Source organism: Ammospiza caudacuta, chromosome 30 (assembly GCF_027887145.1).
Source record: "Ammospiza caudacuta isolate bAmmCau1 chromosome 30, bAmmCau1.pri, whole genome shotgun sequence".
NCBI lineage: Eukaryota > Metazoa > Chordata > Aves > Passeriformes > Passerellidae > Ammospiza > Ammospiza caudacuta.
The window spans coordinates 4887466-4911798 of record NC_080622.1 but is presented as its reverse complement, the minus strand read 5'-3'; the positions used below and the strand labels follow the sequence as shown (position 1 = coordinate 4911798).

The window sequence follows — 24333 nt, the reverse complement described above, 5'->3', positions numbered from 1 at the left end:
GCTTTGGAAATGTTGTCCTTGGCCCCTCCATCACCTCTGACAGGGCTCAGGGAGGGGAAAAACCCCAGCTTGGTCACACCTCCGTGTCGAGGGCAAGGCCTTTCGGGCAGAAGTTGCCAAAACTTGGGGAGTTTTGCAACACGGCGAAAAATTTGCACATTTTCCTTCTGCTGGGCTGTTGCACATGGAAACAGGGATGACTTTGTCCCCTGGGTGAGCTTTTAATGTGATTTCTGTTTTCTGCAACGCCAACTGGTTGGACGCTGCCCAGGACAAAGCAGCATCTGGTATTTATAACTTGTTTTCCAGAATATTTTCCATTGTTTTCTACTTGTACTCTGCTCTCATTCCAGAGATTTTCTGGAGGAAACTGGGCACAAAACCAGGAGAAAATCCAAGCTTGGGGTCTTTTCTGGCTGGTGCAGGAACTACTGAGTGTTTTGCAATTGTCACCTCTGTGTCACCCGTGTTAGGGACAAGGATGAGCAGGTTTAAAATCAGACAATGAGAAGGTTTAAAATTGGACCATGAGAAGATTTAAAATTGGACCGTGAGAAGGTTTAAAATTGGACAATGAGATTTAAATTTGGACCATGAGAAGGTTTAAAATTGGACAATGAGAAGATTTAAAATCAGACAATGAGAAGGTTTAAAAATCAGACAATTAGAAGATTTAAAATCAGACAATGAAAAGGTTTCAAATCAGACAATTAGAAGATTTAAAATTAGACAATGAGAAGTCTTCAAACCAGACAATGGGTAGGAGGAAGAGGGAAGGACCAGCCGAACCAGGGGTGCCCGTTCCTGTTTGAGGATGCTCCTGTGTCCCCGGGGCATTGCACGGAATTATTCCGGTATCCCTGACTCACTGCATTGTTCTTTTTGTTTCCCGCTCCCGCTCCTTGCAGGCTGGCACCCATCCCAAACTGGGATGTCAGATTGGAGTGTCACCCAACCCAAATTGGAATGTCATCCATCCCAAACTGGGATCCCCAATTGGAGTGACACCCATCCCAAACTGGGTTCCCAAACTGGAGTGTTATTGATCCCAAATTGGAATGTCACTGATCCCAAATTGAAGTGTAACCCCCTCCAAACTGGGATCCCAAATTGGAGTGTCACCCACCCCAAATCTGAGTGTCACCCATCCCAAACTGGGATCTCAAATTGGAGTGTCACCCACCCCAAATTGGAATGTCATCCATCCCAAACTGGGATCCCCAATTGGAGTGTCACCCACCCCAAATTACACCCTTGTCCCCCAGCTGTCAGGGAAATCCTCTGGTGCTCTCATGCACCTCCCACACTCGGCCCCTTTCCCAATTTTCCCACTTTTTCCCTAAAACCTGTGGGGGAGCAGCTGGCGATGCCCAGCCCTGCAAGGACAGCGGTGCCCAAGTGACACGGGGGTGGCAGTGAATGACATTTGCCTCAAGGGACGAGGGTGGCACCCCAAATTCAGAGCTGTCCTCTGTCACCAAGGTGCCACCCAAACCCCACAGGGAGAGGCCCTGGTTTGGGCTGATGTTGGAGCCTCCTCAGCCCGGGGGTTCCTCACTCAGTGTCCCCTCACTGACAGGTCCTGGATCTCTTGTCCCCTCCTGTTTCAGCCCTCAGGAGCCCACGGTGGCTTTTAGATGTGTGGTGACCTGGGGGATGTGTCCCAAAGCATGAAAGGTTTGACTGGTTCTGCAGAGTGGCAGCTCCCAGGATGGAGCCCCCAGAGCCCCTTGGTCTCATGCTTTGCTCTGCTGGGGCTGCTGGACTGTTTTGGGGTCACAAAAACATCTCGCACATGCCTGGGAGGTGGCACCCTTGGGATCTGGTGTCCCTGGGATGTGACACTCTTGCAATGTGGCACCCCCAGGATGTGGCACCCCCAGTTCCAGGGCTGGAGCTTTGCAGAGACCTGAGGAAGGACCCCCTGAATTGTGTTTCACCTCTGGCACTTCCTAGAGCTTCACCCTCAGATCTGACACCCTCCAGGAGCCCACTCAGCCTGTGCTGCTCACTGAGGACCCCCCAAAACCTTGTCCTGACCCCTCCTCTGCCCAGAACCAGGACCCCCCATGCCACTCTCCCTTTCCCGTTGCTTTTCCCATTCAATCTGGGTTTAATCACGGGCTGAGCCTCATCCCCTCCCCACAGACCCCAGGACACAGCACACGGATGGGTTTGGTGCTCAAAGGAAGGAATTTTATTTCAATGCCACCAAGCAGAAGCAGGTGACAAAGATTTGATTCCAGACAAATGGGGACACAGAGTCCCATGTCTCGGCCACCATGGCAGACAGCTCCGTTTCAGTGACGGTGGCTGTGTCCATGCCCATGGTCATGCCCGTGGTCGTGGCCATGGCCGTGGTCATGCCCATGGTCACCACCAGGCCCCTGGTGGGACCTGTTGTGGGCATCAATGGCCACGAGGCTCAGCGTGGTCAGGAACTCAGTGAACTTGAGGCGGCCATCGTGGTTGGCGTCAGCTTTGGTGAAGAGCTGCTTGATGTAGTTGTCCGTGGTCGTTTTGGGCTGTGGGGGGAGCAGAGTCAGTTTGGGGTCACTCACCCTCACCCAGCAAGGGCTGAACCCCAAAAAATCCTCCCTCGCTTTGGGAGGGTCCCAGGATAAAGTTCTGGAATGTTCTGCCCGGGGAGATGGGGGAATCACCATCCCTGGATGTGTCTAAACAAGCCTGGATGTGGCACTGGGTGCCAGGGTTGAGTTGAGGAGTTGGAGGTGGGTTGGACTCGATGATCTTGAATGTCTCCTCCAACCCAGTGATTCTGGGAATTCTGTGAATCCTCCCCATCGCCAAGGAAGTGCCCAAGGATGAGCTCTGAGCGCCCCAATCCAGTGGGAGGTGTCCCTGCCCAGCATCCCCGGAATGAGAGGATCTCCCAGGCCCGTTGTCACCCATCCCATCTCATCACATTGATCCCATCCCAATGATGCGATCCCATTCATTCCATCCCACCCCACTCCATCCCATCCCATGGATCCTGTCCTCTGCAATCCCATCCCATCCCATTGATCCCATCCCATCCCATTGATCTCATCCCATCCCATCCCATCGATCCCATCCCAACCTATCCCATACCATCTCATCCCATTGATCCCGTCCCATTGAACCCATTGATCCCATCCCATCTCATTGATCCCGTCCCATTGAACCCATCCCATCCCACTGATCCCATTGATCCCATCCCACTGATCCCATCCCACCCTATCCCATTGATCCCACCCCATCTCATCCCATCAATCCCATCCCATCGATCCCATCCCATCGATCCCACCCCACTGATCCCACCCCGGGCTCTCACCGGCACCGTGTTCTTCAGGAAGGGCTCGGCCGTCTCCTTGAGCAGCCTGGAGAACTCCCCCAGGCTCAGGTAGTCGTCCATGGGGCGCCGCGCCGCGTACCGGTGGTAGACGTTGACGGCGCATTCCAGCGCCAGCTCCAGGTCGGTTTTCATCCTGCCAGGAAAGGGACAAAACGGCAAAACATCGAAGGGAGCCCAAACCCGTGGACTCACCAGGAAGGATCTGCTCACCTCGGAGGAGGTCTGGGCTCTGCAGAGGGAGGAGAAGGAGGATTGGTGGTGCCAAGCTGGGGATGGCACCTTTTATACCCTCCCAGAGCTGCCAGGAGCTCCAGAAGTTGTGCAAGGCATGGAGCACGCCCAGGTGAGGATTTCGGGCTCCTCACCCCATCCAGGAACTGTTATCCAGGGAGGGGAAGCCCCAAACTCGTCAGGCAAAAACAAGGAAACGCCAAAAATTGCAACAGGGGTCAGTGATGGCGTGTTCTGGAACATTCCCCAAGCGTTTGATGGAGGAGGAACTTCTCTGGGTGGGGGTCTCCAGTGGGATGATGCTGGTTTTACCCAGGTGGTTTGTCACCGATGTTTTTGGCGAATTTGGCTGCTGGACAGGAGTTGGATTAAGCCCTTTTCTGACTCAGAGATGGGGAAACTGAGAGGCGTTTGAAAAACTTTAATTTCATTCTGTCAGGCCTTGAAAATTCACTTCCCACTTCCCAATTCACATCCCACCACTCCACGAGGACATTTCTCTGGATCCAGGGGACAATCCTGCTGGGTGGAACTCTACCAGGGACATTTCCCTGGATCCGGGGGGACAATCCTGCTGGGTGGAACTCTTCCAGCAGGTCCTGGGAGGTGGCACTTCCCAGCAGCTGGAATTGCTGCGTGAGGACAACCCAGGGCATTGGTTGAGTGATCCACCCCCAGCTCTCCACCAGATTTGGGGCCCTCCCAGGTGAGCCCCCAGAGTATTCCCGGTATTGCCAGTATTCCCAGTGCTCCCAGTATTCCCAGAATGAGCTGCAGAACCCCAAATGTCTGGAGGGGGGTGGTGAGGAGCCTCCACCCCGTGTGGTCACGGAGATTTTGGGAAGTGACGATGACAGCGGTGGTGAAACATCTCCCGCCAGGCTCCTCATCCCAGAAACTGCTGCCAGAAAAACCCAAAATTGCAAAAGAGGGAGACAAAGGGACGGGGTTTGGGATGGGGATGGGCACGTCCTCTACGGGAAGGGGACGCCCGTGGGCTGGGCAGAGGGACACGGGGACACACACGGGTGACACAGCAGGGACACGGGGACACGGCAGGGACACGAGGACACACACGGGTGACACAGCAGGGACACGGGGACACAGCAGGGACACGGGTTCAGACAGGCCTGGGGATGGCAGAGGGTGTGGCTGGGCCATGGGGACAGGGACGAGGACAGGTGAGTGCCATGGGGACAGGTGAGTGCCATGGGGATGGCAGAGGGCATGGCTGGGGCACATAGGGACAGGGACGAGGACAGGTGAGTGCCAGGGGGACAGGAAGGGACAAGGACAGGTGAGTGCCATGGGGATGGCAGAGGGCATGGCTGGGGCACATAGGGACAGGGATGAGGACAGGTAAGTGCCAGGGGGACAGGAAGGGACAAGGACAGGTGAGTGATTCAGGGTGGATCCCTGACATGGGGATGAATTTAGGATGGATTCCCATGAGCGGGATTGATCTAGGGGGGATCCCAGTGAGGGGGATGAATTCAGGGTGGATCCTTGACATGGGGATGGATTTAGGGTGGATTTCCATGAGGGGGATGAATTCAGGGTTGATCCCTGACAGTAGAGATGAATTCAGGGTCATCCCTGAGAGTGGGATGAATTTAGGGTGGATTCCCATGAGGGTGATGGATTCGGGGTGGATCCCTGACAGGGGGACGGATTTAGGGTGGATCTTTGTGAGGGGGATGAATTCAGAATTGATCCCTGACAGGGGGGATTGATCCAGGGTGGATCCCTGTGAGGGAGATGAATTCAGGGTGATTCCTGACAGGGGGATGAATTTAGGGTGGATCCCGTGAGGAGGGATGCATTTAGGGTTGGTACGCATCAAGGAGATGAATTCAGGGTTGATCCCTGACAGGGGGATGGATTTAGGGTTGATCCCCCACAGGGGGGATGAATCCAGGTTGAATCCCTGTGGGCAGCATCATTCCGCCTTCAGATAGCCACAGGTGAGCTCTGGGATTTTGGGATTCCCTCTCACCTGCCCGGGGATGCAGAGGCAGTTCACCTCCATTCTCTGGGGGATGGCCACAGGTGAGGTTTGGGATTTTGGGGTCCCTCTCACCTGCCTGGGGGTTCAGCCCCATTCTCTGAGGGTTCACCGACTCTGACGGGATGGAGAAAAGTTTTCCCCTAAATTTTAGAATCCCAGAGGTCGGAAAAGCTCCAAGATCACCACCCAGGTGTGCCCGACCCCCACCTGCCCACCCAGACCAACATCCAGGTGTTCCTCAGAGGTGGCCACTCCAACCCATCCTGGGCATCCCTTCCAATGCCTTTTCCAGGAGGAAATTCCAGCCCATGACCCCAGCCCGAGGCTGTTTCCTCTCCTCCTGTCCCTTTGTGGCATCACTGAAGGCGGTGGAGGGGGCGTGTGGCACATCTGGAAGGGGCGTGTGGCACATCTGGAAGGGGCACGGCCACATCTGGAAGGGGCACGGCCACATCTAGAGCAGCAGCGCGACCAAGGGAGGGGAAAGGGCACCGAGGGAGGAAGCGGGATGGGCTTGGCCCGGAGCACCGGGAAGCGGCGGCTCCGCACGGCCGCACCCCGGGCAGGAACGCGGCAGAAATCCGGGAGCACCGGGGATGGGGAGGCGACAATCGCGACATCCGCGGGGCGGTGGGTGAGGGACAGAGCCCGAACCGGCTCAATCCCAGCTCGGATCTGACACCGAACCGGCTCAATCCCAGCTCGGAGCTGAGCCCGAACCGGCTCAATCCCAGCTCGGAGCTGTTCCCGCAGCCCTGCGGGACGGGAGCGGCTCCGGGAGGAGCGGCCGGGCCGGGCTGAGTCAGCCCCGATGCGGCTGCCGGGGAGCGGCCCCGGGGGGGTCCCCGACGGTTCGGGGGTGCAGGATCGAACCCGAGCAGAGCCAGAACCAGAACCAGAACCAGAACCAGAATCATAACCAGAACCAGAGCCAGAGTCAGAACCAACCTGGCATTGCTCCCAGCTTGCCCCAACTCAGGAAGAACCAGAACCAGAACCAGAACCAGAACCAGAACCAGAACCAGAACCAGAACCAGAACCAGAACCAGAACCAGAACCAGCCTGGGAACGGCCCCAGGGGAGTTCTTGAGGCCTCGGAGGTGCAGCATCAACTCCGGGCCGAACCAGAAGCAGAGCCAGAACCAGAGGCAGAATCAGAACCAGAACCAGAACCATAGCTAGAAACAGCCAGAACCGGAGCCAGGGCCAGAGGCAGAATCAGAACCAGAAACAGCCAGAACCAGAACCAGAACCAGTCAGAATTAAAACCAGAGCCAGAATCTGAGCCAGAATCAGAGCCAGAACCAGCCTGGGAGCGGCCCGTGGAGGGAGATTCCTGAGGCCTTGGGGATGCAGAATCCACACCGGGCTGAACCAGAACCAGAATCAGAGCCAGAACCAGAATTAGAACCAAATCCAGGGCCAAAATCAGAACCAGAACCAGAACCAGAACCAGCCTGGCATCACCCCCAGCTTCCCCCAGCCAGAACCAGAATCAGAATCAGAACCAGAACCCCACCTTCCCCCAGCCCAGCCATAGATACCCCCGGGGGGGAACAAAACCCCTTCATTTAAATCGAGATTTATTGAAATGACATCGGGATCACATCGGGACGGCCCCGGGGCCGTGGCGGGCCCTGCCCTCACTTCCTGCGGGGCATCTTGTCCGGCAGGTCCTGGAAGAATTCGTTGCACATCATGGCCATGCAGGCCAGGAAGGTCACGTACTCCTGGAAATCCACCTCGTTGTCGCTGTTGCAGTCCAGGTTGCTCATCAGCTTCTGTAAGCTCGCCTCGCTGGTTTGTTTCTACCCGGGGGAGGAAAAGGAAGGGTTAAAACCGGGTTTTGAGGGGTAAAAACCGGGTTTTGGAGGGGTTAAATCCGGGTTTTTGAGGGATAGTAAGATATAAAAGGTAAAATATAGGTAAAAATATAAATAATAAAAAATGGATGTAAAAATATAAGTAATAAAAAAATCGAGGTAAAAATATAGATAATAAAAAATAGAGGTAAAAATATAAATAATAAAAAATAGAGATAAAAATATAAGAGGTAAAAATACAGAGGTAAAAATAAAATATAGATGTAAAAATATAAGTAATAAAAAAGGAGGTAAAAATAGAAATAATAAAAAATAGATGTAAAAATATAAGTGATAAAAAATAGAGGTAAAAATAGAAATAATAAAAAATAGATGTAAAAATAGAAATAATAAAAAACTGAGGTAAAAATAGAAATAATAAAAAATAGATGTAAAAATAGAAATAATAAAAAACTGAGGTAAAAATATAAGTAATAAAAAATAGAGGTAAAAATATAAGTAATATATTTTTGGAGGGGTTAAAAGAGGATTTTGGAGGGGTTAAAACCGGGTTTTGGAGAGGGTAAAACCGGGTTTTGGAGGGGCTAAAAGCGGGTTTTGCACGTCCCCCCGGCACTCACGCTGAAGCTGGGCAGCTCCTTGGTGAGCAGCTCCTTGAGCTCGGCTTTGTTGAGCTTGTACTTGTCGCCCTCGTTGCCCGAGTACTTGTGGAAGGTGGCGACCACCACGGCCAGCGCCTGCTCCAGGGGACACGCCATGGGGACAGCGACAAACCTGGGGACAAGGGGACACGAGAGCTGGGCACCCCCAGGTACCCCCGTGCCAGGCCCGGGTCTGTCCCGGGATGCTCCGTTCTCTCCCTGGCTCCATTCGGGCTGAACAACCCCAAAGTGGGAGGAAAAAATGGGAAAAGAAGGGGCTCGGGATTTTTTTTTCAGCCCTGTCCGGGTGAAATCCACATTTCCAGCTGGGCACCTGCAGCAGGACTCCCCAACATCTGGAGAACATCTGGGGAGGGACATGGGGAGGGGACAGAGGAGTTGGGCACCCCCAGAACCAGAACCAGGGACAAATCTCCCGTGCCAGGCCCGGGATGTTCCGTTCCATCCCTGGCTCTAGTTGGGCTGAACAACCCCAAAATGGGGGGAAAAAACCCCAAAAAGGGAAGGGAAGGGAAGGGAAGGGAAGGGAAGGGAAGGGAAGGGAAGGGAAGGGAAGGGAAGGGAAGGGAAGGGAAGGGAAGGGAAGGGAAGGGAAGGGAAGGGAAGGGAAGGGAAGGGAAGGGAAGGGAAGGGAAGGGAAGGGAAGGGAAGGGAAGGGAAGGGAAGGGAAGGGAAGGGAAGGGAAGGGAAGGGAAGGGAAGGGAAGGGAAGGGAAGGGAAGGGAAGGGAAGGGAAGGGAAGGGAAGGGAAGGGAAGGGAAGGGAAGGGAAGGGAAGGGAAGGGAAGGGAAGGGAAGGGAAGGGAAGGGAAGGGAAGGGAAGGAGCTCGGGAGTTTTTCCAAAGGGAAGGGAAGGAGCTCGGGAGTTTTTCCAGCCCTCTCCAGGTGAAATCCACATTTCCAGCTGGGCACCTGCGGCAGGACCCCCCCAGCCGCGCCCGGCAACACCTGGAGAACATCTGGAGGGGGAAAAGCGACTCACCGAGAATTCCGGAGGAACAGGAGAGATCGGGCAGGGCGGAAGGGGAGCGGGGCTCAGGCCCGGGCATTTATAGAATTTATAGCCCCGCCTGAGCCACTCCCGGCCGGGGGAGGCAGCGGCGCTCCCGAGCCCGCCCGGAGCCGGCTGGAAAAGGAGAAAAGGAGGAGAAAGGAAACCCCGGGAGCTCCAAGCTTGCCAAGGGCGGTGGTTTTGGGTTAGGAGGAGCAAAAACGGGTGAATTGGGTGAATTTGCCACCCTGAGCGTCGGAGCAGCCGCGGTTTCTGCCACGGTTTTGTCACCAAAATCCTCCCCAAAGCCCCCAAATCCTCCCCAAGCCCCCGTATCCATCTGGGGAGGTCTGGGGGACACTCGGGGGCTTTGAGGGACACTCGGGGGCTTTGCCAGGGCCGGGAGAGCCCGCGGGGTTCGGGGTGTGCGGGTGGGCACCGCATCCCCCCGGTGCCCCTCGGTGCCCCCCGGTGCCACCCCGAGGTCCGGCCGGGCCCCAGCTCGGTCCGGTTCGGTCTCGGGGTTGGCGCCGAGCCGGGGTTTGTGCCGAGGGTTTGTTTTTTTTTGCCCTTTTCCAGCCTCTTGGCAGCGATTTTGTGTTTCCGTTGTGTAACGGAGCCGCTCCCGTGGCCCGGGCACGTGTGGGGAGCCGGGGGGGCACCGCAGCGGGCTCTGCACAACACCGAGCCCCGGAAAAGAACCCGAGGGTCCCCTAAAGCCCCCGAGGGTCCCCCCAGCCCTGGCAAAACCCCCGAGTGCCCCCAAACCCCGGAAAATCCCCCGAGTGTTCCCAAACCCTGGCAAAGCCCCCGAGGGTCTCCCCAGCCCCTGAGTGTCCCCCAACCCTTCCCAGATGGATCTGAGGATTTGGGAGATTTGGGGAGGACCCGGGGAATTTTGGGGAGGATTTGGGGGTCTCGGGGAGGACCTGGAGGATTTGGGGACAACCTGCGGGGGCTTTGGGGGGTTTGGGGAGGGTCTGGTGGGTTTTGGGGATGATTTGGGGGATTTGGGGACAATCTGGGAGCTTTGGGGACAATCTAGGGGATTTGAGGAGGATTTGGGGGCTTTGAGGAGGACCTGGGGGGGTTTGGGGAGGATTTGGGGACAACCTGGGAGATTTGGGAGGATTTGGGGGCTTTGGGGACAACCTGGGGGATTTGGGGAGGACTTCGGTGATTTAGGGAGAATCTGGGAGCTTGGTGTGCCCCCAGCCCTGGTGGCATCAATCCTGAACCCTCCCCGAGCCGGCCAGAAGGTTCCAAGGGACATCCAAGAGTTGTTTTTGCTCAAATTTGTCCCAAAATAAACCCTCTACAGGGCTGAGCCACGCCGTGGAAAATCCCACAGAGCTGGAGGAGGGTGTGAGTCAGGCTGGGCACGGTGGGGGTGGACGCTGAGCGTGGCCAGGAGTGGGAGAAAAATGAGCAGAACCCCAAAACTCAGTCAGGATTGAGGGGAAAAAACAAAAAGAACCCCAAAACTGGACCAGGATTGGGGGTAAAAGTGAACAGAACCCCAAAAACTCAGCTGGGATCGGGGAGAACCTGAACAGAGCCCCAAAACTGAACCAGGCTTGGGGGAAAAAATGAACAGAGCCCCAAAACTGAACCAGGATTGGGGGGAAAAAATGAACAGAGCCCCAAAATTGAACCAGGATTGGAGGAGAACCTGAACAGAACCCCAGAACTGAGCAGAGCCCCCAGAACTGAGCTAGGATTAGGGGAAAAATATTAACAGAACCCCAAAACTCAGTCAGGATTGGAGAGAACCTGAACAGAACCCCAGAACTGGGAGAAAATCTGAACAAAACCCCAAAACTGAGCAGGATTGGGGAAAAAATGAACAGAATCCCAGAACTGAGCCAGAATTGGGGGGGGAAAGAACAAACCCCCAAAACTCAGCTGGGATTTAGGGAAAAGCTGAACAGGCCCAAAACTGAGCCAGAATTGGGGAGAACCTGAACAGAACCCCAAAACTGGGAGAAAATCTGCACAGAACCCCAGAACTGAACTGGGATTGGGGTAAAAATGAACAGAACCCCAAAAACTGAGCCAGAATTGGGGAAAAAAAAGAACAGAACCCTAAAACTGAACCAGGATTGGGGGAGAGCCTAACAGAACCCCAAAACTCAGCCAGGACTGGGGGAAAACCTGAAGAGAGCCCCAGAACTGAACTGGGATTGGGGGAAAAATGAACAGAACCCCAGAACAGAGCCAAGATTGGGGAGAGCCTGAACAGAACCCCCAGAATTGAGCCAGAACTGGGGAGAACCTGAACAGAACCCCAGAACTGGGAGAAAATCTGAACAAAACCCCAAAACTGAGCAGGACTGGGGGAGAACCTGAAGAGAACCCCAAAATTGAGCAGGATTGGGGTAAGGCCTGAACAGAACCCCGAAACTCAGCCAGGATCAGGGAAAATCTTTTATTGAAAGCCCCTCAGGGCTGGGATGGGCACGGGGAGGGGTCACTTGAGGGGTCACTCCGGGGTCATCCCGGGGTCACTCTGGGGTCATCCCGGGGTCACTTCCTGCGGTGCTTGCTGGGGTCGTCCTTGAAGAACTCGTTGAAGCCCATGGTGATGCAGGCCAGGAAGCAAACGTACTCCTTGAAATCCACCTCGCTGTCCTTGTTGTGGTCCAGGTCGTTCATCAGCCGCTTGAACTCGGCCTCGTCCATTTGTTTCTGTCAGGGGAGAGGGTTTGGGGCAGGGTTGGAGGGGAGGGGCCGCCCCTTCCCCGCCCTTCTCCCCTCCTCTGCCTCAGGGACGGGTTTTGGCCTTGGTGGGTGAGATGGGCAGTGCCCAAATTGCCAAAATGCCTCCCAGGTGTGGAAAAATTTGGCCAAAAAAAAAAAAAAAATTTAAGTGTCTCCCGGGTGTGGAAAAATTTGGCAAAAATATTAAAATAAAATAAAATATAAAATTAAATTAAATTGCCTCCCAGGTGTGGAAAATTTTGGCGAAAACAAAATAAAATAACAAAATAAAATAAAATAAAATTAAATTAAATTAAATTAAATTAAATTAAATTGCGTCCCAGGCATGGAAAATTTTGGCAAAAAAATAAAATAAAATAAAATAAAATAAAATAAAATAAAATAAAATAAAATAAAATAAAATAAAATAAATAATCAAATTGAGGAGCCTCCGGAGCGTGGAAAAATTTGGCAAAAAAAAATATTTAAAAAAAAAATTTTGCCTCCCAGTTGAAACCACAAGCTGAGAAAGGGAAGTGAGGGTTAAAAAAAGAAATTATGAAAAAAAGGGAAATGGGAGCGTGATTTCCTTTGCCAAACAAAATATTTCTGTGGGTTTAAAAAAAGCCAAATTTCCTTTGGGGCTGAGCCTCTCCAGACATCATTCCTCCTGTTCTCCAGGGATTTCAGAATTTCAGAGACCCAGGAGAAAAGAGCTGGGAGAAAAGACCCCAGAGAAAAGACCCAGAGAAAGACCCAGGAGAAAAAGACCCGGTAGGAAAGACCCAGAAGAAAGACACAGAGAAAGACATGGGAGAAAAAAGACCCAGGAGAAAAGACCCAGGACAAAGACCTGGGAGAAAAGACCAGAGACAAAGACCAGGGAGAAGGACCTCGGAGAAAAGACCCAGGAGAAAGACCTGGGAGAAAAGACCTGGAAGAAGGACTTGGGAGAAAAGACTTGGGAGGAAAGACCTGGGAGAAAGACCCAGGAGAAATGACCCGGAGAAAGACCCGGGACAAAGACTCGGGAGAAAAAACCCAGGAGGAAAAAGACCCAGGAGAATGTAAGACCTGGGAGAGAAAAAACCTGGGAGGAAAGACCCAGAGAAAGACCCAGGAGAAAGACGCAGGAAAAAAGACCTGGGAGAACGACCCGGGAGAAAAGATCCAGAGAGAAAGACCTGGAGAAAAAAAGACCCAGGAGGAAAGACCAGGAAGAAGGACCTGGGAAAAAGACTCAGGAGGAAAGACCCGGGACCAAGACCCAGAGAAAGAAAGACCCGGGAGAGAAAAGACCCAGGACAAAGACCTGGGAGAAAAGACCCACAGAAAGACCTGGGAGAAAAAGACCCAGGAGAGAAAAGATCCGGGACAAAGACCCAGAGAAAGACCCAGGAGGAAATACCCAGGACAAAGACCCGGGACAAAGACCCAGAGAAAGACCCAGGAGGAAAGACCCAAGACAAAGATCCGAGACAAAGACCCAGAGAAAGACCCAGGACAAAGACCCAAGAGAAAAGACCCTGGACAAAGATCCAGGACAAAGACCTGGGACAAAGACCCAGAGAACGACCCAGAGAAAGAAAGACCCAGGAGGAAATACCCAGGACAAAGACCCAAGACAAAGACCCAGAGAAAGACCCAGGAGGAAAGACCCAAGACAAAGATCCGAGACAAAGACCCAGAGAAAGACCCAGGACAAAGACCCAAGAGAAAAGACCCTGGACAAAGATCCAGGACAAAGACCCAAGGAAGGACCCGGGGCTGGTCCCTCTTGCCCCTCCACCCCCGAGGGACCCCCGGGATGTCCCCAAGGCCACTCACGCTCCCGAACACGGGCAGCTCCTTGTTGAGCAGCTCCTTGAGCTCGGCCTTGCTCAGCTTGTACTTGTCGCCCTCCTTGCCCGAGTACTTGTGGAAGGTGGTGACCATGAGGGCCATGGCCTGCTCCAGGGGACACGCCATGGGGACACCTGGGGACACAGATCGGGGGCTGCCATCAGCTTCTGGGCAGATTTTGGGGTGCTGGAAGGGGAAAAGGGAGCGGGGACTCACCGGCTGAGCGTGGATCAGTTCCTCAAGAGTTGGGATGGGGCAGCGGGGCACGGAGGGGATTTATAGCCCGGGAAGGTGGCACAGGGTGGCACAGGGTGGGACAGGGTGGGTGGCACTGCCCCCAGGGCAGCCCCCACATGCCCGGCTGATCCTCACATTGGGTTTCACCCGCGCCTCATTTTTGTGTAACGAGCTGTGTGATCCTGTTAATGAGCCATGTGATCCTGATAATGAGCTGTGTGATCCTGTTAATGAGCTCTGTGATCCCATTAATGAGGGAACTGTGAGATCCCATTAATGAGTTGTGTGATCCTATTAGTGAGTTGTATGATCCCGTTAATGAGCTGCGAGATCCCGTTAATGAGTGAGCTGTGTGATCTTATTAATGAGCTGTATGATCCTATTAATGAGCTGTGAGATCCAATTAATGAATGAGCTCTGTGATCCCATTAACGATCTGTGCAATCCCATTAATTAGTAAGCTTTGTGATCCCATTAATGAGCTCTGTGATCCCATTAATGAGTGAGCTGTGTGATCCATTAACAAGCTGTGAGATCCCATTAATGAGCTCTGTGATCCCATTAATGAGTGAGCTGTGTGATCCATTAACAAGCTGTGAGATCCCATTAATGAGTGAGCTGTGAGATCCATTAACGAGCTCTGTGACCCCATTAACGAGCTGCCCCTTTTCCCGGGCACATTTGGGGAACAGAACACCCCAAATTCTCTGCGATCCCACACGGGGCATCCCCTTTGGGGCACAAACGAGACCTTCCCTGTTCCCCCTTCTCCTCCAGGGCTGGGAAAGGGACACAAACTGGGGAACTGGTCTCCAAAATGATTAAAATAAAATAAAACAAAGTAAAATAAAATAAAATTGAAGGGCCTCCTGGGTGTGGAAAAATTTGGCAAAAAATAATAATAAAATAAAATAAAATAAAATAAAATAAAATAAAATAAAATAAAATAAAATAAAATAGAAGGGGAGTGGCCGAGCCCGGATCTCCGGGGTCCCGGGGGAGCCGCGCCCGGCCCGGCCCGGTTCAGCCCGGTTGAGCCCGGTTGAGCCCGGCTCGCCCCGCACCCCGGGTGAGTCACGGCCCGGCTTGGCCAGGCTCGGCTCGCCCCGGGTGAGTCACGGCCCGGCCGCGCCCGCGGGGATTCCTCGGCCCTGACTCAGCCCGGCCCCGCCCGTTCCCACGGGGACAGCCCGGGCCGGGCTCGCACGGGACAACGCGGAGGCTCGGGGGGTGCGGGATCCCATTAATTAATGATCCCGTTAATTAATGAGATTCCACAGCTCTGGGATCCCACTAACGAACTGTGAGATCCTATTAATGGACTGTGAGATCCTATTAATGAGTGAGCTCTGTGATTCCATGAATTAATGAGCTGCGGGATCCCATTAACGAGTTGTGAGATCCCGTTAATTATTGAGATGTGAGGTCCCATTAATGAGTTCTGTGATCCTGTTAATGAGCTATGAGATCCCGTTAATGAATGAGCTCTGTGATTCCATTAAGGAGCTGTGCGATCCCATTAATGAGTGAGCTGTGATCCCAGTGTAATGAGCTGTGCGATCCCATTAATGAGCTGTGAGATCCCATTAACGAGCTGTGAGATCCCATTAATGAGCTGTGAGATCCCGTTAACGAGCTGTGAGATCCCATTAATGAGCAGTGTGATCCCATTAACGAGCTGTGAGATCCTATTAATGAGCTGTGAGATCCCGTTAACGAGCTGTGTGATCCCATTAATGAGCTGTGAGATCCCATTAACGAGCTGTGTGATCCCATTAACGAGCTGTGTGATCCCATTAATGAGCAGTGTGATCCCATTAATGAGCTGTGAGATCCCATTAACGATCGGGGCCAGCCCTGGGTGTCCCTGCCCGGGGATGTCCCACGGAGGGGACACGGAGGGACCTCCCGGGACAGGTTTGGCCGCGGTGTTGGTGCCACCCCGTGGTGGCTCCTGGCGCTGCCGCCAGCCCGGCCGAGGCGTGCCCAGGGTGGATGTTGGGTTATTTCCTGAAAATTTTCGGATATTTTCTGAAAAAATCCTTTTTTTGGGATTTTTTTCTCCCGAGAAAGAACAACATAAAAACAATAATTATCTGCTGCAACGGGTGGATCTGTGATTGGTCTCATGTGGTTGTTTTAATTAATGGCTAATCACAGTCGGTGGATCTGTGATTGGTGTCACGTGGTTGTTTTTAATTAATCATAGTCCAAATGTGGCTCTCTCTGGTGAGATTTTGTTTAATAATTTTGAATAAAAGGATTTTGTTATTCATTCTTTTTCTACTCCTTGTTAGCCTTCTGATGAAACGCTTTCTTCTATACTTTTAGTATAGTTTAAATACAATATCTAATAGATATTATATTAATTATATATATAAATATATATACTTATATAAATAATGTTTAGATATATAAATATATATTTATATATTCTACATTCTATATTTATTTTAATATATTACATATTTATTATTATATGTCATATATTTATATATATATTATGTATTTATATTTTATATATAATTTATATACTAAAATATATTTATTATTCATAATATATTTCATTATGTATATTTTATATATTTATTATATAATAATATTTTATAATAATAATAATATATTACTTTATCTTATTGTGATGTTATTATATTTATATATTTAATAATACATATTTAAATATTACTATATACATAAATATATAAGTTTATGTATATATTTTATTATATATAATGAAATATATATTTCTATTATATATAATATATAGGTATATTAAATATATAAGTTGTATAAATAATAATATATTATTTAATTAAGTAATAAATAAATATTATAAAAATAATATCTCTAATAAAATAATAAATCAAGCCTTCTGAAACACGGAATCCACATTCCCATCTCTTCCCTCATCTGAGCCCCCTGTGAACACCACCACAGGTGGGGGACAGAGCGGAGACCCCCCCCCAAATCCCCCTCCCCAATAAAATCTGAGCATCACCAGCTGCTCCTCCAAACTTTATTGCTGCAATAAACAATAAATAACCACGAAAAACCCAGCAGAAAACAACCCCCCCTTTGCCCAAGGTTTTTTGGGGAAAAAAAGGAGAAAAAGAGACCCCCCCCCCCCAGTTTGGGGGACCCCCGAGTGTTGGGATTTCTGAGCACAGACAAAATTCCCGCCCCACAGCACTGGGGAGATTCATCCTCTAAGAAAATGACGAATATTCAGACATAATTCAATCTAAAATCTCAAACGCGATTCAAGGTATGAAATTTAACACCATCCAATGCTGTTAAATTATCTGCCACAACCTGAGGAGAAGAAAAAACAAAATCGGGGAATGGGAGGAGCTGGGGGGGTCCCGGAGGCTCGGGGCAGGCACAAAAAACCAAAAAATAAAATAAAATTAAAATAAAATGAAAATAAAATAAAATAAAATAAAATAAAATAAAATAAAATAAAATAAAATTTAAAAAGCGGGGAATGGGAGGAGCTGGGGGGTTCCGGGGGGTTCCAGCAGCGTCTACTTGGTGTGTTTGACACTCTGCTCCTGCTGGCGGATGATCTGCGCGATGGGGCTGGCGATGCCGCCTATCAAGGTCCAGTACTCCTCGAAGCTGATGCGCCCGTCCTTGTTCTCATCCAGGTCGCAGATGAGTTTGTCGGCGGCGCGGCGGTTCCCCGTGTCCTGTGGTGTCACAGTGGAGTTTTGGGTGTAACGTGGTGTCGGAACCAGAGTGGAAATTTTCCAGGGTAGAAATCCGTTTTGATTTAAGTGAAATGTAGGGGTTAGGGTTAAGGTTAGGGTTGGGATTTAGGGTTTGGGTTTGGGTTGGGGTTAGGGTTAGGGTTAGGGTTGGGGTTAGGTTTGGGGTTAGGGTAAGGTTAAGGTTGGAGTTAAGGTTAGGGTTAGGGTTAGGTTTAAGGTTAGATTTAAGGTTAGGTTTAAGGTTTAAATTTGGGTTTAGGTTAGGGTTAGGGTTCTGGTTACAGTTAGTGTTTAGGTTAGGTTTAGGGCTGGGTTTTGGGTTAGGGTTAGGGTTAGCTTTAAGGTTAGGGTTGGGGTTCAGGTTAGGGTTTCGGTTTAGGTTTCAGGTTAGGTTTAGGATTAAGTTTAGGGCTAGCATTTGGTTAGGGTTAGGCTTAGGGTTAGTGTTAAGGTTAAGGTTAGGGTTGGGTTAGGATTTGTGTTTGGGTTAGTGTTTGGGCATTCTCAATGACTTTGCTGTTTGCATATCCCAGTTTCCCTTCCTGGCCCTGCAGCAGGTGCAGATCCCACTGGTGGAACCCCAAACCCTCAGAGAAGGGGCAGAGCAATGAGACAGAGCCCAGGACAGCTGTGACAGAGGGGACACCACAGGAGGACCTGAAGTTTCCTAAGTGGCTGACGGATGAGTCGTCAATTTGCAATTTTAGGGTTAGGGTTAGAGTTAGGGTTAGGGTTTTGGTTAGGGTTAGGGTTAGGGTTAGAGTTAGGGTTAGAGTTAGGGTTTTGGTTAGGGTTAGGGTTAGGGTTATGGTTAGGGTTAGGGTTAGAGTTAGGGTTTTGGTTAGGGTTAGGGTTAGGGTTAGGGTTAAGGTTAGGGTTAGGGTTAGGGTTAGAGTTAGGGTTAGAGTTAGGGTTAGGGTTTTGGTTAGGGTTATGGTTAGGGTTAGGGTTAGGGTTAGGGTTTTGGTTAGGGTTAGGGTTAGGGTTAGGGTTAAGGTTAGGGTTAGGGTTAGGGTTAGGGTTAGGGTTATGGTTAGGGTTAGGGTTAGGGTTAGGGTTAGGGTTAGGGTTAGGGTTTTGTTTAGGGTTAGGTTAGGGTTAGGGTTAGGGTTATTGTTATGGTTAGGGTTAGGGTTAGGTTTAGGGTTATGGTTGTGGCTCCTACTCGTCCTATGTGACTGACAGATAAGTAGGCGATTTGTGATTTTAGGTCCATTTGGTGTAGGCAGATTGCTGCTGGTTATTAGGGTTAGGGTTGTGGCTACAACGCGTCCTATGTGGCTGATGGATGAGTAGGGCATTAGTGATTTTATGTTGATTTGGCTCTGGTTATTAATGCTCCTCACAGGGCTGGTGTTATAAACGGCTTTTGTAAGTTCAGACCATGTTCAGGCCGGGGTCAGGTTGGGCAGAACCCCCAAAACCCCTTTCCTGCCCCCCCGTGCTCACCGTCAGCATGTGGTTGAGCTCGCGGCTGAGCATCTTGCGGAAATCCTTCTTGCTGATGCGCCGCGGGTTCTTGCAGCAGCAGCAGCGGCTCGAGTACTTGTCGAAGTTGTTCACCAGCACCTGCACGGCCCATTCCAGCTCCGTGCACTCGGCCATGGTGCCCTGAGGGGGCAAAACTCAGGTGAGACCCTCGGGGGGCTCCAGTACAAACCCCCAGAAGGGAAAAACCATTCTTGACAAAAGGCAAATGGCCCCGGGCGGGTGTGGGGGGTTCTCATCTTCTTCATCGGCCCCAAAATACTTGGTGCCACCCAAAATCCTCGGTGCCGACTATGCCTGCCCCCAAATCCTCAGTGCCACCCAGAACTGCTCGGTGCCACCTGTGCCCACCCCCAAAATCCTCTGTGCCACCTGTACCTGCCCCAAAATCCTTGGTACCACCTCTGCCCACCCCCAGAACTCCTCAATGCCACTAAAATCCTCTGTGCCACCTGTGCCTTCCCAAAATTCAGTGCCACCTGTGCCCACCCCAAATCCTCGGTGCCACATGTGCCCGCCCCAGTTGGTGCCACTTGTGCCCGCCCCAAAACCCTCGGTGCCACCCAGAACTCCTCGATGCCAACTGTGCCTGCCCCCAAATCCTCGGTGCCACCCAGAACTGCTCGATGCCACCTGTGCCCACCCCCAAAATCCTCGGTGCCACCCAAAATCCTCGGTGCCACCTGTGCCCGCCCCACTCGGTGCCCCCCGTGCCCGCCTCGCCCAGCCCCGGGGCCTCCTGTGCCGCCCCCGCGCCCGGGCCGGGCCGTGCCGGTGCTGCCGGTCCCGCTCGGTGCCGCGGGGCTCGTTAGGGAGGAACGGGGCCGGAATTACCGGCAGGAATTACCGGCCCTGCCCTCGCTGTTGCTTCACGGCTGCGGCGGGGGCAGGTCCCGGCTTGCCGAGAACCTCTCCTGTCCCTCCTGTCCCTCCTGTCCCCTCCTGTCCCCTCCTGTCCTCTCCTGTCCCCTTCTGTCCCCTCCTGTCCCTTCCTGTCCCTCCTGTCCCTCCTGTCCCCTCCTGTCCCCCCTGTCCTCTCCTGTCCCTCCTGTCCCCTCTGCCCCCCTGTTCCTTCGTGTCCCCTGTCCCTCCTGTCCCCCCCTTGTCCCTCCTGTCCCCCCCTTGTCCCTCCTGTCCCTCCTGTCCCCTCCTGGCTGCTCTTTGTGCCCCCTGTCTCTCCTGTCCCCTTCTGTCCCCTCCTGTCCCCTCCTGGTTGCTCCGTGCCCCTTCTGTCCCTCCTGTCCCTCCTGTCCTCCCTGTCCCTCTTGTCCCCCCTCTCCCCTCTGTCCCCAATGTCCCCTCCCTGTCTTCGCTGTCCCCTCCTGTCCCCTCCTGTCCCCCCACGGTCCCCACCAGGAAGCTCAGCCTGGGCCTGTCAGGACGGTGTCTCCGTCACATCCCGGTGACAATGACACGGAAACGGCGTCACCTTGGCCGGGCACGGCTCTTTCCTGCCCGGCCGGGGTGGGGACAGTCCAGGGGACATCAATGATCACAACAGCCACCGCCACTGCCACCGCCACAGGGACCTCGAGGGGTGGCCCAGCGCTGTCCCCACTCTGGGGACGCCATCTGAGCGTGTCCCCAACCCTGCTGCTCGCTCAGGACCTGCCCCGTGCCACCTCCTGTCCCCTTTTGTCACCCTGACCCTGCCCTGTCCTGCCCCAGGGAGGTGACACCGGGCCCAGGGAGGTGACACCAGGCCCTGCCACAATGGGGAGGTGACACCGCTGGGGAAGTGACACCAGGCCCTGCCACAATGGCCCAGGGAGGTGGCACCAGGCCCAGGGAGGTGACACCAGGCCCAGGGAGGTGACACCGGGCCCAGGGAGGTGGCACCAGGCCCAGGGAGGTGACACCAGGCCCAGGGAGGTGACACCGGGCCCAGGGAGGTGACACCAGGCCCTGCCACGATGGGGAGGTGACACCAGGCCCTGCCACAATGGCCCAGGGAGGTGGCACCAGGCCCAGGGAGGTGACACCAGGCCCAGGGAGGTGACACCATGCCCAGCCGCTCTCTCCTCCTTATCCCCACGTGTCCCTGTGTCCTCCCAAGCCACCCCCGTCCCCTGTGGTGCCACTCCAGCGCTGGGCACTGTCCCCAACTCTCAGAACTGTCACCAGGGTGGCTTTGGGGCTCAGGGATTCCATCTCCAGCCCAGGAACCGAAGGGATTTGGGAGCACCGTGGCACCTGGCGGCGACATCGGTGTCACCCATCCCTGCACTCGCCCGGTGACATCGTGACATGGGTGACATCGGTGACATCAGTGTCACCCGTCCTGTCCCCCTGGTGGCAGCGCCCTGCCCGGCCCTGGGGCACCGAGGCTGCTCCGCCGGTGACTCACGGGACAGCCCCGGGGCCAGCCGGGGGCACCGGGTGGCACTCGGGGACATGGGGACACTGGGGGACGCTGGGGGACATTGGGGGACACTGAGGGACACTGAGGGACACAGGGACAGAGCCACGCGCGGCCCCAGCGCTCCCTGCTCCCAGCTCGGCATCCCCGCCGGCAAATCCTGATTTTCTACTGTCAAATTCCTCTTTTCCACCGAAAAATCTCCCTTTTCCGCTGTCAAATCTCCCTTTTCCACCCACAAATTCCCCTTTTCCACTGGCAAATCCTCCTTTTCCACCAAAAAAAAACCTTTTCCACCAAAACACCCTCCTTTTCCACCAAAAAATCCCCTTTTTCCACCGGGAAATTCCCCTTTTCCAGCAACAAATTCCTCTTTTCCACTGGCAAATCCCTTTTCCACTGGCCGATCCCTTTTCCACCAACAAATCCTGCTTTTCCAACAGCAAATCCCCCTTTCCCACCAACAAATCCCCCTTTTCGATAGGAAATCCTCTTTTCCACTGGTAAATCCTCCTTTTCCACCAAAAAAAGTCCCCCTTTTCCAATGGCAAATTCCCTTTTTCCCGGTTCTCCCGAGCCCATCCCGGTTCCATCCCGGTTCCACTGATCCCCTCCCGGTTCCATCCCGGTTCCACTGATCCCATCCCGGTTCTATCCCGGTTCCACTGATCCCATCCCGGTTCTATCCTGGTTCCCCTCAGCCCATCCCAGTTCTGTCCCAGTTCTCCTGAGCCCATCCTGGTTCCCCCGACCCCATCCCGGTTCCCCTCAGCCCATCCCAGTTCCTCCCGAGCCCATCCCAGTCTATCCCGGTTTCCCTCAGCCCATCCCGGTTCTATCCCGGTTCTCCTGAGCCCATCCTGGTTCCCCCCGACCCCTCCCGGTTTCCCCCAAGCCCATCCCGGTTCCATCCCGGTTCCCCTCAGCCCATCCCGGTTCTCCTGAGCCCATCCCGTCCCCCCCAAGCCCATCCCGGTTCCATCCTGGTTCCTCCCGAGCCCATCCCGGTTCTCTCCCGGTTCCACTGATCCCATCCCGGTTCTATCCCGGTTCTCCCCGAGCCCATCCCGGTTCCCCCGACCCCATCCCAGTTCTATCCCGGTTCTCCTCAGCCCATCCCGATTCCATCCCGGTTCTATCCCGGTTCCCCCTCAGCCCATCCCGGTTCTATCCTGGTTCCCCCGACCCCATCCCGGTTCCCCTCAGCCCATCCCGGTTTCCCCCAAGCCCATCCCGGTTCCATCCCGGTTCCCCTGATCCCCTCCCGGTTCTATCCTGGTTCTCCCCAAGCCCATCCCGGTTCTATCCCGGTTCTCCTGAGCCCATCCTGGTTCCCCCCGACCCCTCCCGGTTCCCCTCAGCCCATCCCGGTTCCTCCCGAGCCCATCCCGTCCCCCCCAAGCCCATCCCGGTTCCATCCCGGTTCCTCCCGAGCCCATCCCGGTTCTATTCTGGTTCCCCTCTGCCCATCCCCGTTCTATCCCGGTTCCTCCCGAGCCCATCCCGTTCCCCCCCAAGCCCATCCCGGTTCCCCTCAGCCCATCCCGGTTCTATCCCGGTTCTCCTGAGCCCATCCTGGTTCCCCCCGACCCCTCCCGGTTCCCCTCAGCCCATCCCGGTTCCTCCCGAGCCCATCCCGTCCCCCCCAAGCCCATCCCGGTTCCATCCCGGTTCCTCCCGAGCCCATCCCGGTTCCCCTCAGCCACTCCCAGAGAATTCCAGGAATTTCCACCTCCTCAGCCTCCAGCTTTACACCCCAGGGGCTGTTCCCAGGTAAATCCTCACCGCCATGAGGGTCCCCAGGGCGGATCCCCCCCATTTTCCCCCACCCCGGTTTTCCCCACCTGCATCCTTCCGTGCGTCCCGCGGTGTCCGTGCGTCCGTCCGGGCTGGTGGGAATCGCTCCGGCCGCTCTCTCCTTCACCTCGCACCCATCCCGCCGGCCCAGCCGGGTTTTTAAGGAGCCTCCCACCCTTCCCTGACGTTCCCAGGGCGTTTCCAGACCGGGGCCTTACCTGGGAAACGCTTCCCCGAGGTTGCGACACACCTGGGACAGGCACGAGCGAGCAGGGACCTGCACCGGGCTCCTTCGGGGCTCCTTTGGGGTTTTGGGGTTTTGGGATCACCCCAAAAGGTCCCAAAGGGGTGCACGAGGGGTCCCGGCAGTGGGGAGAGGGCACAGAATTCCCCCCTGATCATGGAAATTCATTTATTCCAGCTCTGACCCAGCCCGGGCACCAGGGCCAAAAAAAAAATCCTTAATTTGAACCGAAATGAGATGATCTGGTGGGTGCAAGGGGCTGAAACACATTTGGGGTGAATAAAATCCTCAATTTGAGCCCAAACCACTTCTCCTGGTGGGTGCAAGGGGCTGGAACAAGTTTGGGTTAAACAAAATCCTTTATTTGATCCAAAATCCAAGTTTGGGGTGGATAAAATCCTTCATTTGGGCCAAAATCACTCATTCTGCTGGGTGCAAGGGACTGACACAGTTTTGGGAAATTTAAGGCAAATAAATTCCTTCATTTGGGCCAAATTTAAGGCAAGTTCCTTAATCTGAGCCAAATTTAAGGCAAATAAATTTGGGGATGGGTTTAAGAATGAAATCCTTAATTTGAGCCAAACCCTAGGTTTGGGGTGGATAAAATCCTTAATTTGGGCCCAAACCACTTGTCCTGGTGGATGCAAGGGGCTGAAACACTTTTGGGGTGAATAAAATCCTTGATTTGGGCCAAATCCACATTTTCTGATGGGTGCAAGGAGCCAGCATGGGTTTAGAGCAAATAAAATCCTAAATTTGATCCAAAACCCAGGTTTGGGGTGAAGAAAATCCTTTATTTGAGCCCAAACCACTTTTTCTACTGGGTGCAAGGGGCTCACACAAGTTTGGAGCAAATAAAATCCTTTATTTGGGCCTAAACCACATTTTCTGATGGGTGCAAGGGGG

General features: G+C 53.4%; 4 protein-coding genes across 5 annotated transcripts; all 4 read right to left on the bottom strand.

Moving 5' to 3' along the window:
• Nucleotides 1-2174: 2174 nt before the first annotated feature.
• On the bottom strand, nucleotides 2175-3600 carry LOC131569646 (protein S100-A9-like). The gene is made up of 3 exons (XM_058821889.1): nucleotides 3548-3600; nucleotides 3317-3470; nucleotides 2175-2525 (listed from the first exon to the last, which is right to left on the bottom strand). The coding sequence occupies exons 2-3, from the start codon at nucleotides 3467-3469 to the stop codon at nucleotides 2301-2303; spliced, it is 378 nt and encodes a 125-aa protein (XP_058677872.1). The 5' UTR covers nucleotide 3470; nucleotides 3548-3600; the 3' UTR covers nucleotides 2175-2300.
• Nucleotides 3601-7142: 3542 nt separating this feature from the next.
• On the bottom strand, nucleotides 7143-9111 carry LOC131569517 (protein S100-A4-like). The gene is made up of 3 exons (XM_058821725.1): nucleotides 9042-9111; nucleotides 8020-8173; nucleotides 7143-7384 (listed from the first exon to the last, which is right to left on the bottom strand). Exons 2-3 carry the CDS (start codon nucleotides 8155-8157, stop codon nucleotides 7220-7222), a joined length of 303 nt encoding a protein of 100 aa, XP_058677708.1. The 5' UTR covers nucleotides 8158-8173; nucleotides 9042-9111; the 3' UTR covers nucleotides 7143-7219.
• Nucleotides 9112-11576: 2465 nt separating this feature from the next.
• LOC131569518 (protein S100-A4-like) lies at nucleotides 11577-13727 on the bottom strand. The gene is made up of 2 exons (XM_058821726.1): nucleotides 13578-13727; nucleotides 11577-11738 (listed from the first exon to the last, which is right to left on the bottom strand). Exons 1-2 carry the CDS (start codon nucleotides 13716-13718, stop codon nucleotides 11577-11579), a joined length of 303 nt encoding a protein of 100 aa, XP_058677709.1. The 5' UTR covers nucleotides 13719-13727.
• A 3112-nt stretch (nucleotides 13728-16839) lies between these two features.
• On the bottom strand, nucleotides 16840-23309 carry S100A16 (S100 calcium binding protein A16). Of its 2 annotated transcripts, none has more exons than XM_058821851.1 (3): nucleotides 23231-23309; nucleotides 18989-19150; nucleotides 16840-17518 (listed from the first exon to the last, which is right to left on the bottom strand). In XM_058821851.1, exons 1-3 carry the CDS (start codon nucleotides 23234-23236, stop codon nucleotides 17354-17356), a joined length of 333 nt encoding a protein of 110 aa, XP_058677834.1. In that variant the 5' UTR covers nucleotides 23237-23309; the 3' UTR covers nucleotides 16840-17353. The 2 variants fall into 2 exon arrangements, with proteins under 2 accessions (XP_058677834.1, XP_058677835.1); XM_058821852.1 differs by lacking the exon at nucleotides 23231-23309 and adding an exon at nucleotides 20381-20402.
• Between the last annotated feature and the right edge of the window lie 1024 nt (nucleotides 23310-24333).